This window comes from Rattus rattus, chromosome 14 (assembly GCF_011064425.1).
Source record: "Rattus rattus isolate New Zealand chromosome 14, Rrattus_CSIRO_v1, whole genome shotgun sequence".
NCBI classification, from domain to species: Eukaryota; Metazoa; Chordata; class Mammalia; order Rodentia; family Muridae; genus Rattus; species Rattus rattus.
The window spans coordinates 59,702,998-59,723,229 of NC_046167.1; the positions used below are offsets into that span (position 1 = coordinate 59,702,998).

Here is a 20,232-nt window from a genome sequence, read left to right on the forward strand (position 1 = left end):
CATCGGGCTTTATTGGGTCGTTTGTCTGAATACAGACTCGGTGGAATATCTAAATGATACCCTGCTCTGAACTCCAAGTTGAAAGTAAGTTTTTATTATACTTGAGGGAAACAATGGGTTCAGCTGCTTATTGCAAAGAGCGATTGCCAAGGGAGAGTTAAACTCAATTACTGTAACCATACTGAATAAAAAATACTGCCAAGAACAAAAATACGCCTGGGTAAAGACAGCCACTGAATAAAAAAAAAATCGACATAAAGCGTATCAAATATTTATTTATCTGGGCAACAAAGGACTATGATACATTGACAGGCATAGAGGCTACTGCCAGAGCAACTCAACACAGTACATCTAGAACTGCTTCCGATGTGGCCAGTGAAGACAGTTGAACAAAGAGAGAGAGAGAGAGAGAGAGAGAGAGAGAGAGAGAGAGAGAGAGAGAGAGAAGAGAGAGCAGAGAAATCCCTAACCCTTGGTTTAAAGACAATATTCTTTATTGCTCAGAGGACGCTTTGAAGGGAGGACAGTGAACTCAAATAAACTTTATTTTTTTTTCTCCCCATGATACCATAGAAGGATTATCAAATCACTCCAGTTTAAGAAAATTTTTTCCAGTGTCCCAATATCACTGATTTTTTTCCTTGTCAGTTCAATGAAAAGCTAAATGTAATACTAATTATATATAAATTTTTATTTTACCTTAAAAATGTTTTGTTCAGCTGTTTCATTATCATCGTTAACATGCTACCACGGGGCTAAATCCATGAATTCCAGAAAGGGGGCGAGGGGGGGTATTACCCAAACCTTGGATTTCTAAGTAAAACCACATGAAGAACTAAGAGAGACGATCGATCCAAAGCCCACTAAACAAGGAGGTAAACGAGATCACCAGATAAATAAAAAAAGGTTTAAAACAGACTCACCATATTTACAAATCCCATTAAATTACACATAAATAAATATATACAGAGACGTGAACACTGATTCCCTTATAGAATTGTGGATTGTGTCATCAGAGGAAGTTCAAATGGGTGGTTGTACCTTGCAGAGACAACTTCTACAACTGAAGACAGGACATAGAACTTCTGGATTTGTGTTCAAGTTTATTCACAATACTGATAAAAAATGTCATTATCCTCTTTGCCTTTTTTTTTTTTAAAGTATGGCTACAATCTGAAGTATGCAAGGGAAGGCGATGAGTTAGTCCCATGAAGCTCATATACTTTTTAAATTTTTTAACGTCCTTTTTTTTAAAAAAAAAAAAAAGTTTTAATGTTTGTTGTTGATTTAAAAAAAAAAAAGGTTCACAAACGCGACAGAACTTTTCTTTGCTGGCTTCACGACCTGTTCTGTTCTCTTAGGCTCCACACGAGGGTAAAGGGGGTGTTGGTGCTGATGGGGAAGTTGAGGCAAGGCGCTGAGTAGGCAGCGGCTGCCCCACTGGCAGTCGAGAGAGCAATCCGGAGGACTCCGGAGACGAAGGGCGGCGCGGCAGCGCAGAGAGTAGCAGCAGCAGTAGGAGTGGCTGGTCCCGGAGCTGTCACCTGCCGGGTGGGGGAGGGGCGAGTGGGGACGCCGGCCGGTGAGGCGGGCGGGGGCGGGGCGGGAGGAGAGCCTCACTTTCTGTGTTTCTCTTCTTTGTCACTGCTTTTGGCGCTGTTGTCCGTGTGGCTGTTGGGGTTGTTGCTGAGGTACATTTTGTCCATGGCCTTGAGGGCCTCGGTGAGATAGTTCTGCAGGGCGGTGACCGCTGCACACACCGCCGGGCTGCCGAAGCCATGGGAGATGAGGTTGAAGTGGGTCAAGCAACTCTGGATGCCAGGCTCCAGGATAGGGTTGGGCCGCGAGTTCCCCAGGGGAGATCGGTCCTGAGCCAGCAGGTCAGTGAACTCTTTGCAGATCTGTCTGCAGCGGGACAGAGAAAGAAGTGAAAGCTCCCCTCAGGCCTTAGTGGCAGTGAAAAACCATCCCTCCAGGCAGTTACCTCTGCCACCTAGCCTACCCCCACCCCCATCCTAACCCCCGCCCCCGCCCCCAGGACCTAAGGCCAGCCACTCAGAATAATAAAGCCCGTCACTACTAAACCAACTCTCCTCCCTTAAATGAATACACTTCCAGCTTCAAAAAGACCTCGCCTTCTCTCCTCATCCCTAGCCCTCAGACCTGAACTTCTGCCTACACCTTTCTCACAGCAAACACCCTGAACCCAGGCAAGCATTTTATAGGCCATGAATGAGGGCAAAGAAAAGTTACACCAGAAGTTAAAAACACAAGTATCCCTCTTCAGTATTCTAGAAATGTCAGACTTGTTCTTCAAAATATCATCAGAGCCTGCTCTCCACACCCCTAAGGGAGCCACAATAACAGCTGGTGGAATGGGGCCTCCTCTCATTCACCTTCAAACCAGATGAGGTTTAAATTTAGGCAGAAAGGCAAACTTTGCTTTTTAAAAACAACAGCAGGGCCCAGGGACAGAACTCATGCTTGACCACACACACAAGAGGACCTGCCTTTGGATCCCCAGAATTTATGTAAAAGTCCAGCTTGGAGGTTTATGTCTCTAACCCCAAGGCTGGAAGAGAGAGATAGTGGGATCCCAGTGGTTTGCTGGGCAGCCACTTTAGCCCAAACAGAGAGCTCTAGGGTCAGTTGACAGAGACTATCTCTAAGAATAATGTGGGAAGCCATGAGAAAGTAACCTCAGCACACAGGAAGTCTGTCTGGTCCTGGAAGCCAGCATTAGCAGAGGCCTTCCTGGGGTGGTTATAGCCCATGGGTCAGGGGAAAGGGTGAGGAAGCATGTCACTAGGCCAGAAACTGTCCCACCCCAGGCCCTAGCCTCTCAACTCTCTGCCGGGCCCTCTGGTGACACCAGCTTTTGATAATTGAGGACTTCTAAACAAGCCTTTTAATTTCCAGCAAACTATCAAGGCAGTCATTTTCTTTTCTACCCAGAGAAGTCAATTCAGCCCAAGCACCTATGGGAATATAACTTGAGCCATCTTGAAACCCAGTTGATAGCTTGCCAATTAGCTAAAACTTGTAATATAACTGTGTAACTCTGTCTCTGAGTCTCTGTGTCTGTCTGTCTGTCTGTCTGTCTGTCTCTCTCTCTGTGTGTGTGTGTGTGTGTGTGTGTGTGAGAGAGAGAGAGAGAGAGAGAGAGAGAGAGAGACGACAGAGTCAGAGGAGACAGAGAAACAAAGACAGAGAGATGAGAGACAGAGAAACACAGAGAGAGAGAGAGAGAGAGAGAGAGAGAGAGAGAGAGGACAATGGGAACTGGGGTTAGAGGTAAAGGTAGAGTTGTTTATGGATGGCACATTTTGTAGTCCTGGGCTTAATCTTTGCCTTTGAGAACATAGTGATAAGAGAGAAAACCTAGGTGAGCCTGGTTGGTAACCCTTTGAGGGTTGATTCTGGTTTTTATGAAACAACACCCTCAACAGATCCATACTCTTTCAGTGAAAGCCGGGGCTGCATACCACGGACAGCACATCCCCATTCATGTAAAAGTTAGCACAGAAAGAGATAGACCTGAGGAGGAACACAGGAAACACACTGATGATCCCACTGTTTCCTCTTTGATACAGACTGTGCTCACTTACACATTGGTTACCCTGATTTCGGTATTCACAACACAACGCAGATCAACAAGAGAGGAAGAGAAAACAAAGGGTGAGGTAATTTTGTTTCTTTTGACAGTGAACAGGCCCGACCCTACAGAGGTAAGTGCCTTACTTTGTAGCCAGAAGCATGTTTTTTCTTGTCACTTGCTCGTTGGGATCGGAATGTTGTCGGTTGAGAAATTCTGCTACTGCTTTGGCAGGGAACTCGGTTTCACACACGTACCCAAAGTCCCTGGCTAGGTGGACGGCTTCTCCTGGCAAGAGGTGGGGGAGGGAAGTGAGGGCCAGAGAATCATGGAATCAGGATCAAAGTTTCCTCTCCACACCCAACTCCCTCAACTTTCTTCACCAAAAGTTGGAACAGAAACCATTTGTTTTCTTACTTTAGACTTTCCTTCTTCTCTATGAGATCTAGAGAACAGACTCATCAGTAAAAGTGCCGACCTGGCTTAAAAGGCCAAGAGGGTTTGAAAATGTTAATCTCGCCCATCACCCACTACCCATCCCTGACTGACGTTTCTTCAACTTCTGTTTGAAAATGGCCGCTCAGATTCCAACCTCACACCTATCAACACACCGATCGGCGGCGTTTCCTAATCACTCCTCGAGCTTTTCAGCAAGGGAAGAACCAAGAGTTTACATTTTAACTTGATCGCATACAATTATCTGTTCATCCAAGCCGATTAACCGAGAGGATTTGAGGGTCACTCCACTGAGTCTGTCTGTGTTGTTGATTTTCGAATCTTTGGTTTTAATTTCCTGAACCAGTTGGTTTTTACTGCGGGGCTTCCTGCCATTAGCTCCAGCTCCGGAAAAACGCATGCGCCAATTAGAGCATCAAAGCCCTCTCCGCGGAGCTTGTTTCCATAAAATGGAGCGGATCACAAACAGTAACAGTTCTCCAGAAACCGCCTCCCCACTGCATCCCTCAACCCCCAGACCCAGACCAACTCCTCACGCCCCACCCTCAGCTTCCACCACCATTTTCCTGGCATATAATTTGGGGAGCAGGGTATGAATAATGGGTTCTCTACATACTACCATTATTTTAACATAATGTAGCTGCATTTGAATTTCTGGTCCTTAAAAAAAAAGGATCTTTTTAAAGTTACATTATCACCACCTTCAACACCATTTGACACCCGGAAATCATAGAATTCCTCCTCAAAAACATCGCTTCAGGTGTTTTCTAGAAACTTTCAAGTTCTTGGATGCAATGGCAACATCTCCCCCAATGCACTGCACAAATAAATTATGCCTTGTGAAAATATAAGTGCTAGTTTTAAATCTGCCTGGGAATAAACCGCCATCTTTTTATTTTTCTATTAACGTGAGATAATAACAGGACACCAAGGAGAGCTATGCACCCATCCCAACCTTAAATGAACTGAGTTTCAGAAGAAGTTAGCAATCTAGGAAGCAGGAATGTGAGTGAGAAGACTCTGGTGACAGATTTTGGATAGCTGGCCAGGATGGCTTTTTGTCTTAAGGACTTTAGAAAGGTATGTGTGCTAAAAGGAAAAAGAAAAACCAGAAACAAAAACTGGCATTAAAAAACTCTTTTACAATATGTCTGTTTCTTTTTATCTTTCTGTCTCAAGCAATCCAGGTTCTAAAGTTGCTCACTTTCTTCCCCTCCTGGAGAGAAGACACAATGAAAACATGGAGTAGGAAGTATATGTATGAACTGGACAGCCTACAAGGGCTTTTAACCCTGAGCTTTCAGGACAGTCTTAAATCAGGATGCAGGTCAAAGATTCCCAAATTAATTCAGGAAGCAGTGGTCACGCACTTCTCAAATGCAGATGTCAGAATAACTCAAGTGATTTACTGCTGAGTTCTTTAGAGGAGACAGGAACTTGGGGAATGCAGAGTCCTTAAATTTGTGCATTGTTTAGGTCAGATTTGCACTGAGGATAGAGTGGCTGTGCTAGGGAGGAAGAGGAGCATACAGGCATGACTTTACAGAAATAGGCTTCGGATCTTTTGTTTTGTTTCTTGTTTTTCCTTGGCATCCCAAATTCTTTTCTCTTTCAGTTATAGCTACATTTCGCGGAAAGGTGAGACTACCCAAAGGACACAAAACACACTCAAACATCTGGCTACTAAATATTATCCATCCCCTCCCATGTTGACAGTTCGCCTTCTAGTTAGCAAGTAGATCCGCTTACCTTCCACTAGTGACGTGAGGAGGGTGACGTTGGCGGCTTTACGTCTCCCTGCGGGCAGATTCAGTCCTATTTTGTCCAGTTTTTCTCTTAAAGATCGCCCTCCGTTCTTAGACTTCGCTCTGTTTCAGAAACACGAGAAGACAGGGATGTAGCAAATATTGAGTTGCTCTGTGTCACATCGAAGTCACTCTGAACACTTTTTTTGAATGTCTTCTTAAAAACTGAAGAAAATAGTCCCAAGGCAGAGAGGAGAGAGCAACAAGGAACCATACAGAAAGAGCGTAGGAGATGCTGGCATGTAAAGCACCCACTGTGTTAGTGACCACTGCAACTACTGTGGCAGGTTGAGAGCTTTTCACTTTCAGCTCTCTGAAGAAGGTGTACACACACACACGCACACACATACACACACGCACACACATACACACACACACACACACACACACACATACACACACACACACACACACACACACACACACACTCTCACACACACACACACACACACATACACACACGCACACACATACACACATGCACACACATACACACACATGCACACACACATACACACACACATACACACACATGCACACACATACACACACACACACATACACATACACACGCACATGCACATATACACGCATGTACGCATGTGCACACACACACACACACACACACACACACACACAGAGTTCCGATTGCTAGAGCTGGAGGTATTCGTGAGGTCCACTGATAACTGCGTATTTTCCCCGTCGCTACAATCACAGCAAAGCCCAGTGGGGTCTTTAAATCGTCTTCACAAGATCTGCTATTGGGTTGTTCCCAGTAACCAAAGTTATCATCACGCTCACATTTCATGTCCTGGCTTTGGTCCCAGTGGGAAATGCTCCTCGCCAACTGTTTACACGCCATGTCAGGAGCGTAACTGAACATGTCAAAAGGCTGATGGCTGATATTGGCCTTCAGACATTTCCCCGATTTCAGAGACAACAGAGACACCTCTAAATAGATGTCTAAATAGACTCCCATAATCAGAAAGTGGTTAAGATAAATTGTTTAAATAAAACAGCAAATTAATTAATTTCAGATTTTATTCCCTACTCAAGTGGTTCTTTAATTGTGTGGATTAGATTATACTCCCATAGGTAAGCAGTCTCCGATATTGGGGATGGGGGAGGGGAGGAAAAAGCAGAGGGCAGAGAAAGATCTGTGGCAGTAAAAGGTATTAATTCTGCCAAACCCTCTTAGAGGATGTAGGTGGACTGTAACCAAGTCCCAACTAGAGTTATTAAGATACAGTAATCAAGTCGGACAATGAATTACAGGCCTTTTGTGGGGAGGAGGGTAAGGGACATGCTCTTTGGCCAAATTTAACACTAGGCCCACAACCTACACCACTGGACAGAACTCTAAGAAAGGGGAAGGACACACAACACAGCTGGCTTCCAGACTTTTCTCTCTTTAGACTCTATCTTCCCTGGCCCTTGTGAATAAAGGACTCACCCACTTGAGAGAGGAGGGACGCCTGTGTTAATGGATGCAGTCCTTGAGCGACTACTTATAATGAACGGAAACTGGAAATGTATCCCACATACTGCCTGTCACACGTCACAGCAAATCAGAACGTCAAAACTTAGAGTGGGGGTAGGGGTGCCTTCTGGCAAGAGGTGCCAAGCCACCAGGAATGGGGAGGCATGCAGCAAGCAGAAGTCACTCTCTTCCTTTACTTGAAAAACTGTCTGTCAAATCTCCACTCAAGAGCACCCGGTTCCCATCAGAGACCCTACAATGTGGTAAGGCAAAGCAAAGAGCCCAGAAGCTTTCCTGAGCTTGTAACCTGTGCGCAACCAGGGAAAAGGCAGCAGCACGGCGCCCCACGGCTGCCAAGCCTGGGACTGAGCCCCAGATGGAGACAACTGCGCCTGCGTGCTGCAGAAAGCGTAGTTCCCAGACTGCGCAGGCGCGTCGCCTCACCCCGCCTTCGGCCACGCCCACAAAGAGAGACTCTCTTCTCCCCGCCCCTTTCCCTGCCTGCGTGCAGTACCGCTACCATCCCGGCGCAGGCGCACTGGGGCCGCGTTCGCGAGGAGGGGCGGGACGGGGCGGGGCCGGGTGGAGCGGGGCGGGGCGGGGCAGGGCCGAGCCTCACCTCCGCAGTACTCCGCCCAGGAGCGAAGCGTTGAGACACTCGGGCGGTGAGAGGCGCCGCTGTACTTCCGCCACCGTGACCTTGTACTTCGAGGTGGAGCTGAGGAGCGACAGGCGACCCGGAACTGAACAGAAGACTTCGTTGGGGTTCACCACGCCACCGAAGAGGTTGTCCTTGTTGATAGGGATGGCGGAGACGGCATTGCTGTTGGACTTGGACAGGGACACAGGGCCTGCGAAGACAGATGCGGGCGCGTGTGTGGGGGTAGGGGGGCGGACCGACCAAGGGCTGCTCAGCTCAGGAATCCTGAGGCGGCTTCCTGCCCTCACCCTTGCAGCAAGCTGTCTAGAGATGGCTGATGCTGGCGCGACCCCTGGGCTCTTAGAGGGCTCCGAAGTGATGCAGGAGCTCGAGTTTAGGGAGACAGCGAATGGGTTTTACGTGCAAACCCGGGGCAGGGTTGGTGTACTCGGGGTTTTGCGGGCGAAAGAAATTGCTGTTAAAACCAACCGATAGTTTCGATGGCTGCAGCAGCCAGTAAACGAACATTTCAGTTAGCTAGCAAGTGGTGAATTCTGTTGTCACACACTACACGTCCGTCCTTCCATCAATAGACCCTTATGTTCCATTTGAAAGACACTCAGGCTTTGGAGATCATTCCAAGCCCGTGAACGGGACTCAAGAATAGGCCTACAGTTGAACATTAGGAATGCATCCTTTTGTTGAGCAAATACTAAATGAACCCTGTCTGTCTAAGCCTCTTCAAAGGGGTGGGGGTTAGGATATATAATCAGTTAAAACCATAAGCTCTTCATTGTTGGATCTACCATTGTTAGAAAACAAATTCAAGACCAGCAAAACGAGGGGTTCATTTCTTAACACCAATGTAATTCAGATGCATCCACAACCGTTTAAGTACAATGTGTTTGTATCTTAAAATTCCACACGGAGACATATAATAAGAATATGCACAATCCCAGCATAGCGTTTCTCATTTTTGTTTTGTTTTGTTTTAAAATGGGATATTCTAGTTGTATGGGGAGGTGAGGGGCTCTAGGTTTTGGATAGATCACTTGTGACATTAATAGCTCTAGGGAGGCTAATAGAGACAATGGGAGTTAAACGAACTCGAGAGAGATTACTAATAAAAGAGCCAATTATCATGTCGCCTTGGAAAGAGTACCTCTTAAGATTTATCCCTTACCCATCTAATTTGACATGACAAAGATTTCACAGATGCAAAAATGAAACTTTAAACTAGCTAACAATATACTGATTGGGGTTAGAAATGAGAACAGTTTTATATAGCATCGTCCTCTGGTGGTGCCCAGACTTCTGAAGTGACTGCCACCATAACAACATGAGTACTGCGGCTGCATTTAATGCAAGAAACTTCATTACTACCCACTAAGCACAAAGCAGATGATAAGCCCATTCAAATTATGTAACATCTTTCTAACCATCTCTTTTCTAGATACATAGGTCAACAGTAGCATCTTCAAGATGCTAATTTTAACCAAAAGCTAAATTTTTGCTAACCTAATTCAAGTTTTAAAGCCTTGAGACTCAATCAAGAGACTAAAAACCAAATCAGAGATCTCAAAAGTTGTCTTCCTCTTACAGAGTGCTTTTTTCCCCCAATGTGACCTTTTATTAATATTAAATTATTTGTATTATTTCAGCTTCATACACTTTTTAACCCTCGTGGCCCTTTAACCGCACACAATTAATTAACTCTGAGACGGTTTCCAAATTGAAATGCCACTTCCAAATCAGGTCAACTATTGCCCACTTCACTCTGTGCAAATATCATTAAACTGCATTCGATGCTGAAATCCTGATTAGAACAAAGCTCGCCTGTTGCCATCACCAGATCCTGAAAGCTGGTTGTTTAAGCACTGTTCTTCTGTGCCTATCTCTTTGCTAATTCTGAGCCTTTAGGAAATCCTATTTGAAAAAAGATAAATACAGTCCTGTAAGTTCTTTTAAATAGCACTCTGCCAGTAAGGACATGCCTGGAATGCAGGAGGAAATGGCTTACCTTTCTTAATTACAGTTTGATCTGGGATGTTAATACCCGGGTCTTCTACATGCTGCAACAAAAGGATACACATGAATGTAAGTGTATAATCAAAACAAAAGGGAATGAATATTCGCTTCGGGGTGGGGGAGGGGAAGTGGAGGAGGGGAGTGCTCCCTCCGCCTCCCCCATGACATTTCTATATAAACATCTTATCCTGGCTTACTGAATTCGGGAGCTTTAAAACTCAAGAGGTTTGACTGTACACCCACGGCCCATTTCTCCTCCCCCAGCAGATAATCCACATTGAAGAGGACAGGGAAGGCGAATAAAACTTTCTTTGAAAATCAAATGAAGTTTTGGAGTCCCTAATCTTTTTTTTTTTTTTTTTTTTTTTTTTTAACAGTCAGTTCAACCTTTAGAAATGCCTCGCTTCAGTGTGGCACCTTTCAGTAGCTTGAGACCTCAGGGATCCCAGTGTGGAGGCAGCCAAAGCCAAAGAAACACAATAGAAAAAGACAGGGGCAGGAGAACAGCAGAGTGTTGGAAACCCTGTAGGTAATGTGACAAAGCACACACACACACACACACACACACACACACACACACACACACACACACACCTTCAGCTTAAGGAAAGCTAGAAATAATTGTAAAAAGACTGCTGCCCGAAGTAGATATGGCAGGAATGTGGAAATAGCAGGAACAAAAACCCTTTGATGGTGCTCTCCTGTTGTCCAGCAGCAGTGTGAGGTCTCCCCACCACCACCCGTTCCTCCCTCTCTCTCTCTCTCTCTCTCTCTCTCTCAGATGGATGGGTATACGTGTATGCTAGAATCAAAACGTGATTAGAAAGTAAAATGAAATCATGTTTTCTAATGCAGAAACTGACAGGCAATATAATGTCTGGCTGTGTTTACAAATTAGCACCAGGGCTGCTGAGATAGAGAATTTCGCAATCCTTACCAAGCACAGGCATTGCCATTTAAAAAACTATTACTTCCTTCTCTAGTCTTTGTCCAACAATAATACTGATTCGAACATTTTCCATTCTGTCTTGGATTTATGCTCCTGTTAATTGCGCCTGATCGCAATGATTCCGGGTGGATGGTACTCAGTTGCTTTATTACAGGTTTTATTATACTCAATGCTCTCATTTGTAACTTGCCTAAAGTGCTTCTGGATTTAAGTATAATTAAATTGAGAAATGTTCAGAAATGACTACTGCTGCAGTTCTTGTGTTTTAACTATATGGGGAAATATGATCCCTTTATGCATGCACCCTAAACCCATAAAGTAAATGTAGTGTGGCATAATACTTTTATTTCTGTTATTTCTAGCTAGACCTTGTCCATACAGGGAAGACTGTTAAGTTTAAAATCCCACTGAGATATTAATGATTAAATAATTTTCACCATCGACTTGATTTTCTTAAATATTTAGCAGCCATTCTTATTAAAAGTTAACCGTGGCAGCAATGAGAAAATTGAAAACAACCCTTTTCCTGACCCAAATTCCTTTGAAAGATTTTTTTTTCCCCTTGAAAGGTGGGGGAGGGTGAGAAGAGCGCTGGGCTTCTTGCTTTCATGTGATCATTTGGTTAATTTCTCCTACTGACCAATTTCACCACAAAGATTTACCACACAGGTATCAAGAATTCCCACCAGCCACAGGACATTTTTGCAAAAGCAGACCTATGTCCAATGCAAGGTAATTCCAAAGCTTAAGATACTACTTGCTATTTGAGTGTTTTCAAAGAACGGGCAAAGAAAAGAATTCAGAGCCTCTCTAAAATCACCGTAACTTCTAGTTCTATTCAAAATTACTTTTTTATAAAATATTGCCTCAAATTCACTAAGGATCATTTTCTAAAAGCATGTAAATATGAACACCACACACACACACACACACACACACACACACACACACACACACACAGAGCTTACTAAGCCTTGCATTGGACCAAGTGCCTGCTTTCTGTGTTCCTTGCAAGGCTGTTAAGCATAACCAACAAATTTCAGTGATTAACTGGGCTAAATGAGAGAGGTAATAAATTTTCTATTTTCCTGTAGAACTTCAAGAATGTTTTAAATCCGCCAGGCAATCAGGTAAGTCCATGTGGCCCGTTTTCCTTACAATCTAATTCAGTAATCATTAAACTGTCAACAGACATACCACTACTATATTTGATGTAGTAATTTGAAATAGCATTTTAGCAGAAATCACATCCAGATACATTTCCTTTCCAAAGAAAAGCACCTTTAACAGCGCATATATATATATACATATATATATATATATTCCATTTCAGGACGATTGTAAGAAAGTCATAAATTTATAGAGCTGAGGCTGAGATGCTGGTTGCAATTTAATTTTTAAACGTATTTTCAAATTATCAATAGCCTGGGCTACATTCTAAGTAGTACGTGTGCTAAGGCCCTGCTTATTTAGAAATTATTTTAAAACTGCATTTATTGAGAACTGAATTAGAACCCAACACAGCACCCAATAGTCTCCAAACATTTAATTGAATATGCAGTTAGCAGACTCTGATAGGCGTTGGGAACCTAGCTAATGATTTATGAGGTCACCACTTAGCACCCCCAGGAAGAGAAGAAAGCTGCATTTTAATGTCCCTGTGCTTGGATTTGCTACTTACGTCCCTTTGATCAGGATAGAGAAGGCATAACTTCTAGGTTTTACTAATGCTTATAAAAGCCGGTTCAAGGACCTTTTCCTAAGTCTCCCATACTTTCTTTTACTTTGTGAGCGCATCTGAGAAGCTCTCTAGATTAAATGTAACCTATTTCCTAGAACAGCGAGAAATCCCCCCCCCCACGACACCTTCAGCAGTGGAATTACATTCTCCCTCGATCCACACACTTTACCGCCTCGGAGAGAAGCTACCTGAAGGGTGACAATCGCCAGATTTATTTGTGTCGGTTGGAAGTGGTGACCCAGGCTTTGTTGAGCGAGCTCCAGGAAGCATTGTTCTCAATTACTTTTTAATTTCAAAAGTCGGTTGTTCAAGTGAGTCTCACCCTCACCCCCAACTATTATTGAGGAAAACCAAGGCCCTGAGGGCCTGGGCTCCACGAAGCTTCCCAGCGGGCAGGTGAGCCTAGGTCTGCGTTCCCTCCCGTGGCCTGCACGGCCTCTTACCGGGACGTCCTCGATGGCGTGAGGTAAGGAGTGGATCGGGAGGTCCCCGAGCCCGGAGCCGAGCCCGTGCGGGCCGTGTAAGAGGTCCTCGTGCCGCCGATAGTCCCTGCGAGGGTCCAGGCCTGACAGTTGGTGGGGTAGCCCCCGGTGTGTGTGTAAGAGCCCAGACTCCTGGCTCTGCCTCTGGCCGGGCCAGCCCGGGTGCTGCGGCTGCGGCTGGGCGTGCAGGGGATTCAGGCTGTAGGGGTCGTTGACGTGGGAGTAAGGATCTTGCGACTGGGGGTAGATAGGCTGGTAGGGCGGGGGAAAGTAGGGAGGCTGGAAGTCGGCATTAGGGGTGTGGGACAGCGGCGGGGCGCTGGTGTAGGGAGATTGACCTACAGTGCCCAGCTGGGGCAACCGTGCCGTCCCGTTGCTGGTGCCGTCGTGACGGTCCTGGAAGAAAGCAAGACGGAAAGGGAAGGAAGGAGAAATGAGGCTCAGGATTTCAGCTCTCCTACTCGATCTATTCCACAAGCCCAGTGTGGGCAGGCCACCGAAGTAGGGGCATCAACTCTACACTGTTCATATTGGAAAACACCCAAGAAGTGAAGCAGGCCTTTCTAAAAAAAAAAAAAAAAAAAAAAAAAAAAAAAAGCAAAGAAATCAGAATATGTAAATCTAGTGGCACAACAGACTCTCCCAGACATTCCTCTCAAAGGAGGGAAGGAGACATAAAAGAGTATGTCCTGTGCTACAGCCCTTAACAGCCGCAGTACCAAACCTCCCTTAAGCAAAATTCAGATAGCCACTAAATATTAAACAGGAGAAGCGGCCTTTGCTTTTCCCGGATTTGAACCTGTCTGCCAAGGCATTATTGTTTACTCTTCCATTAATCTTGAGGGGGGAAAAATCATAAACCTTCAAAGACTATTACCATTTCATGACTATTAAATAGAAACATGTTTCACACAGAGGCCGTAAGAAAGCACACGTTTAAATGACCAGCTTAAAGGTTTTAACTGCATGGTTGGGGAGGGGGTCTGTCTTTTCCGCTTCCTCTGTTAGAAGGCTTTTTACACGACAGGGTCGTTTTTATGATATGAATGGGGAGTGAAGGACGCCAAGCCAGGGTTTAAAATAGAAAGATTCTGTCTTACCGGGTTCTTTTTAAAAGAAAGAGGTGCACCCCGGGGCGGAGGCCCCCGCCCCTTCCACCCCAGCCCCAAAGGGCAAAAGAAACCCCTGACTTTAGGTTTCTCGATTGCAATTCCCTTGCAAAGCAAGCCAAGGGTGGGTTCCAGAAAGCGGGAACCTTCCGAGGTTTAGCCATCAGGCCCCAGGCTAGGGGACACACCGGGGTGCGCCTTTCACCCCCCACAGACGGATTAAACATCAGCTGTGGAGAGCGTCTCCGAAACAAGTAAAGACGCAAGGAAAGAAAGACAAACCCGGCGAGAAACTGGCCCAGGGAAAGAGCTGCGGGGTAGGTCTGCGTGCGCGGAGAGGTCTAGCAGGGACAGGGCAGTGGCGACGCGTTGGATTTGGGGATGGAAAGGAGCCAGAGAAAAGAGGAAAGGGGGATAGGAATGCAAACGGAAGGCGAGGTCCACAAGGAACCCTGGCCAAGAAGCTCGGGATCTCGGGCAGTTTCTCGGCTGCGGGTTTCTGGAACAGAATTCCTAAGGAAACAGGGTTGGGGGGTGGGGTGGGACTCACCATAGCTGAAAAACTGTGAACTAACATCTGCGAAGAGTCTGGGGTAACCAGTCAGGGTGAGGAAAAAAAAAAAAAAAACCAACAACAATAACAAAAGCAAAAAGCAAAAAGCACCACGCCTCGAGCACCCGGCTGCCCGGCGGCCCGTAAGAGCCACACACAAAAGGCGCCGAGAGCCCCGCGCCACCCAGGACTCCAGTCACCGCGCGGACGCTCCGGCGAGCGTCGGAGCCCCGCTCGGATCCATCCGAACTTGTATCACCGAGTCGCGCGGCGCCTTCAGCTGGTCGAACCCACGATCTCTATCCTCTCGGGATCGGTTAGGATTCAGAGCTCTTTAAGAAAAACAAAAAGCAAAAACCACCACCAACAAAAAACAACCAAACCAAAAAAAAAAAACAAAAAACCCACCAAAAAATCCGAAAAAGTGTGTGTGTGTGTGTGTGTGTGTGTGTGCGTGCGCGCGCGCGCGTGTTCCTTAATCCGTGTCTCCCCCTCTTTCCTTAGCGGCGGCTTCACTTCAGCTTCTAATAACCGCGCTGGGCAGCGTTCCTGGAGCCTCCTAATAGCAGATATTCATGACTATTAATATTACACGAATACTTAATAAGGGAAGAATGCCTGGAAATCGAGCGTGAAGCGGAGAGGCAACTCGCGCCGGAGCCGGCTCTCAATGCAGTCATTGACGGGAGTCTCAGTGTAGCAAATCGGAGGTGGGGAGAGGGAGCGCGAGAGACAAAAAGCGAGCGACGGAGGGAGCGGGCGAGCGTGCGGGGGGCCGCGGCGCGGCGTCTGGCGAATCACAGCAAAGGGGCAACATTTTAAAAGGTTGCAGGGCCTGCAAAAGTGAAAGAGAAAGAAGGCGAGAGAGGGAGGCCGAGGGGCCAGAGCGCGGAGAGGGAGGATGTGTCTGCGTGCGTGTGCGCGAAAGAAAGTGTGGGCGACCAGCAGAGAGAGGAGTGGAGAGAGGGAGGGAGGAAGGAGGGAGCGCCGGGGAGGAGGAAGGGAGGGCAGGAGGGAGGGAGGAGGAGGGGGAGGAGGGGGCCGAGCCGGAGCTGCGGAGGGGGAGCCGGCGGCGGAGTGGGGGGGGGGAGGGGGAGAGGAAGCGAGGGAGGACAATCGGACCTAAAAGGCTAGGGCAGACCTCGGGATGGCGCGGGGGTCGCGCGCCGCGAGCTGGAGCTCCGGGGACCCGCTGGCGGCTGCCCACCGAGTTCTGCGCCTGGGAGGTGCTTCCCGCCGCTCTCCGGCCCCGGGATTCTCTGTTGCGCAGCGGGGCCTGGGACTCGGGACTCGGCTGCCCGCTGCCTCGCTGCTCCTCCATGGCCCGGCGTCCCGCCTGGGAGCAACCCGCCCGCTTCGCTAACCCTTGTCCTCCGCCTGGTCGCGAGTCGCCTTCCCTAGGACCTCGGAGCCGTGCGCTCGTCGGCTGCGACTGCTCCGATCTCGGTTGGTCCCCGGACCGGGTTCCGAGAGCGGGAGCCGGAGCCGGGACGCGGCCCCGGGCGCGCACAGACGCGAAGCGGCCCAGCCTGGGCGCCTCTGGCAAGGGCTCCTGGCTCCCTGCACAAACCCGTCGGACTGGCTGGGCCACTCCCGCCGACACCCCCTAGATGACAGGGCTAGCTCTCCCCGCGCGTCGCCACTGCTAGTCTGCCCGCCTGGTTGTCGGAACAAGCGGCACCTCGCCTCTTGCGTGTCCCTGCAGAGCCTCAGCTAAATCCGACAACTCCAAGCCCGCTCGGAAACCTGAAATCCCTGCTCCAGCGCCGGCTATCCCGCCGCCACCAAAGTTGTTGAAATTGTCCAGACTTTTTTTCCCCCTTGTTTCCCACCCCAGTCTCATCACATCCCTCTCCCAACCCTCTCTCATGCACCTCCAGAGTCCCTCTGGGGGGGTTCAAGTTCATCTCGCGCCCTACCCTCGAGATCCCTTTGGTGTGTAGAGCCACACGAAGGTTCTTAACACTTCCACTCAGGGCGCTTGTATCTCGAACTGACTTCTGGGTTCCAAGAAAGTGAAAAAGCGTCAGCCTGGGAAGGGAGCCCAAAACCCTAAGGGAAAAAACTGCTCTTAAATAGTCGCAGTAGTACCTAGGCCTGCCGGCCAAAGTACCCTTAGCCTAGAAAACAAAGCCGGCTGGTCCTATGTGGGGTTCCTGTGCCCCTTCCGGCGCACCACAGGAGCCCCCCAAAAGAAGCACGGATATTGTCTGTCACCTGGTGTCCCCTCCGCCAGGTTAGGAGTGGAGAGGGATAAAGAGAGAGCCGGAGAGGAAAAAGAAAGTAAAATGGCTTTTTAAAAGCAAAGTGGAGGGAGCGGGTGACACTTCCTTCATGTAAACCCAGTTTCTGATTTCGAGTGGAGACAGAATTTTTGCCTCTGCGCCCGCGAGCAGACCTTTCAGCCGGAAACCCCAAAAGCCAAAAGGAATGAAGCGAAGGAAGAATAGCGAAAGTCAAGGCTATCACAGTTTTGGATAATCACGGGCTTCACACCCCTCGGTCACCCCACGCACTCATCAGCTCCCTTCAGTGGAGTTTGTAAAAAAAAAAAAAATTAACAAGGCTAAGGTCATCCCCTGCACAAGCCGTTGATGTTTTCTCCATGCCTCTCTGGCTGTCCCAAAAGTTATGCTCTGAGGCTCTGGGTTTTAAAATGGGTCCCCAAGGGAGAGTCCTCTGTGATCCCAGTGGACTATCGGCAACCGGAGGCGATCGGCAGTCGCCCCAGGATTTTCAGGGTCCCGCTGCTTAGCACCCACAGGTAGAAGGGGGATTCCTCCCCCGCCCCCGGCTCCGAGAGGCTGGTAACACACCCGCACCCAACCACCACCATGGGGTGTGTCCACCCCAAAGCTCGGCGGGAGAAACTGCTTAGAACTTCAAGGACTATAGAAGCTAAAGAGTGACAAGGACTGACCTGAGGGTTCCCAAGCCGAACCCGCTTTACAGGTCGCGGCGAAGTGTGTGGGCCCTTCACCAAAAGCTCTTTAGGAAGGGAGAAAAGAATGAATGAAAAAAAAGGGGGGGGATTAATGTCAGATAGGGGGTAAAAAGGGGAATATGGTTTTTTTTCTTCCTGCTACTGTAGGCACCCCCGGGATCTTGTTCAAAACACACCAGAGTGCACGGGCACGTGCCCAGTTGCCAGCTTTTTTTTTTTTTTTTTTTTTTTAAAACCCAAGCTCCTCTTTTTCCACTCTCAGGCAGAACCAAAAGTAAGCAGAAAAAGGGGGGTGGGGTGGGGAGTGGGACACGGGCTTCGAAAGATAAAGTGAAAGAAGCGAGGTCGGTGTCCACCACCTCCAGCTTCTCCCCGTGCTATTCCGGCGAATTCCAGGGGTGGGAGAGATAGATGCGCTGGTGTAAGTTTGTCCCACCTGCATTTTGCAGCAAGCTGCGTGGAGAGGAGGAGGAGAGGGAGGGTCAATCTCCAAGCTGTGGCCGCGAGGACGACTGAGCCAGCGCCGCGCTTACCTCGCAGTCTTCGTACTTGATATTATCCGTCAGTTTCCAAAGCATTTTCATGGATCGGCGGGATCGGATTTGCCCCTCTGCGCCTCGCACCCCAGCGGAGCTACTCTCTGGGTTAGCGCAAAGTGCGGGCTGCGGGCGGTGAGCAAAAGAGGAGGAGGAGGGGGAGGAGGAGAGGAGGGCGAGGAGGAGGAGAAGGGGAGGAAGGGGGAGGAGGAGGAGGAGAAGGAGGAGAAGGAGGAGGTGGAGGAGGTGGAGGTAGAGGAGGAGGGCTAGGAGGAGAAGGGCGAGGAGGGAGGAGGAGAGAAGGGTTAGAGAGCTCCCGTGTGCGCTCGGAGATCTCCCTCTAATGGTAGAAACTTTTCCCTTTTCCTGCTCCTCACCAACAGCCTAATCGCCTCATTAGCATATCAACAATAGTCCAATTGCTCGCCAGTACCGCAATCTGCCCCCGGCCGCTCAGACCCAGGTATAAAGGCCTCTTCTAGCCGCGAACTTGCTCCCAGAGCACACAAGCCGGCTTGCTAGCCTGCTAGCCCAACAACTCTGCCTAGAGCTTCCAGCTCCCTCCCTGTTCCTGCGGCCCCTGTCCCCAGTTTCATCCCTTTCCCCTTCGCCTGTCTTCGGGTCCTGCTAACCAAAAGATGCGCTCTGTACTACGCAGGGTAACAGCGGCGGCGCCTGGGGTCCAACTTTTAGTACCCCACACCCTCACCCCTACTACAACCGCCACTATCTGCCTTTGTCCCGGTCCGATTTTATTAGAAATCATTATCCCTTTCGCAACGAACGGTAACCACCAAACCAGGACCAGCAAAGTCACTCCAGGATTTTTGCCCAACTGGAGATCGCCTCCACTCACGGCTGTTACCCCCTCGGGCTGCAGCGCCCTGGGAGTTTTATTAGCTTTGAGCTCCCCCCTCCCCCCCCCAGGTTGGAGATTCTGCCAACCGACTCCGGTGGCTCGGTTGGGGTTTGCGATCTCTTAATTGCTACGTGTAAAATAAAAGTTGTACCCTGAAGAGGTTACTCGACAGATCCGGGTGTTAAATGATTTTCCTCCCGTTTGTAGGAAGCCAAAGCGGACTGACGATTCATCGGGGCTTTTGGACTGTAAGGTTTCCCAGGTGCAACGTGGACAACCAACTACACGGAATTCGGATGGAGATGCATAGCCCCTTCCGGAGAGAGCCAAATCGCAGACCCATGAGCTCCTGCGACTCTCCATGAGGTGTCGTACATGCATCAAAATAAAACATTGGGAATCAACTCTTCCTTGCTAATCGGCTCCAGTTTTCCCAAGATTCTCCTTTTTAATTAAAGAAGGACCCGATCCTTCATGATTTGTTGTTACTGACGCCGGCGTTTTGGCGACGCACTGGCCGTCTGCTGAAGAACCAGAAGGCGGGAGACAACCCTTCCCCAAGTTGACCACTGGTGGCTTTTCCAACTCCACCCAGGGGCTTACGTACTCCACTGGGACCCTTCGTCCCTCTCAGCAATTATTTTAAAGTAAGAAAAAAAATTAAAGACTTTAATATGACGCTTTGACATAGAGGGATTTCTCTGGCTGAGTTCTGCCACTAGCACTTTAAAAAATATATTTTTATCTCTCTTCTGCTAATTGTGGTAAACTGCTTAACGACAACAGATCTCCTCAGAGATCTCTGGTTCATCTGAATCTTTTTTCTTTGTTTTTTTTTCTTCCTTCCTTCTTTTCTTTCTTTCTTTTCAAAAATCTCTGCCCCCCCACCTCCATTTCCATAGCGAATTCCTCATGGGGAGGAAGACGCCCGGCAAATCCAAGTGTTTGCTAACAGGTGGAAGAAAAACAAAAGAAGAGAAGAACCCCAATCTCCACCCAAAACTGAAGAGAGGCAGTGCTTCAGCCTCAAGAACCTGCCTAATTAAGCTAGAGTC

At 48.1% G+C, this 20,232-nt stretch overlaps 1 protein-coding gene across 1 annotated transcript; it reads right to left on the bottom strand.

The window, feature by feature from the left end:
* Window positions 1-255: 255 nt before the first annotated feature.
* Window positions 256-18,389, bottom strand: Tfap2a (transcription factor AP-2 alpha). The gene is made up of 7 exons (XM_032884544.1): window positions 18,316-18,389; window positions 13,138-13,572; window positions 9,997-10,048; window positions 7,956-8,187; window positions 5,801-5,919; window positions 3,742-3,883; window positions 256-1,905 (listed from the first exon to the last, which is right to left on the bottom strand). Exons 1-7 carry the CDS (start codon window positions 18,364-18,366, stop codon window positions 1,617-1,619), a joined length of 1,320 nt encoding a protein of 439 aa, XP_032740435.1. The 5' UTR covers window positions 18,367-18,389; the 3' UTR covers window positions 256-1,616.
* Window positions 18,390-20,232: the final 1,843 nt, after the last annotated feature.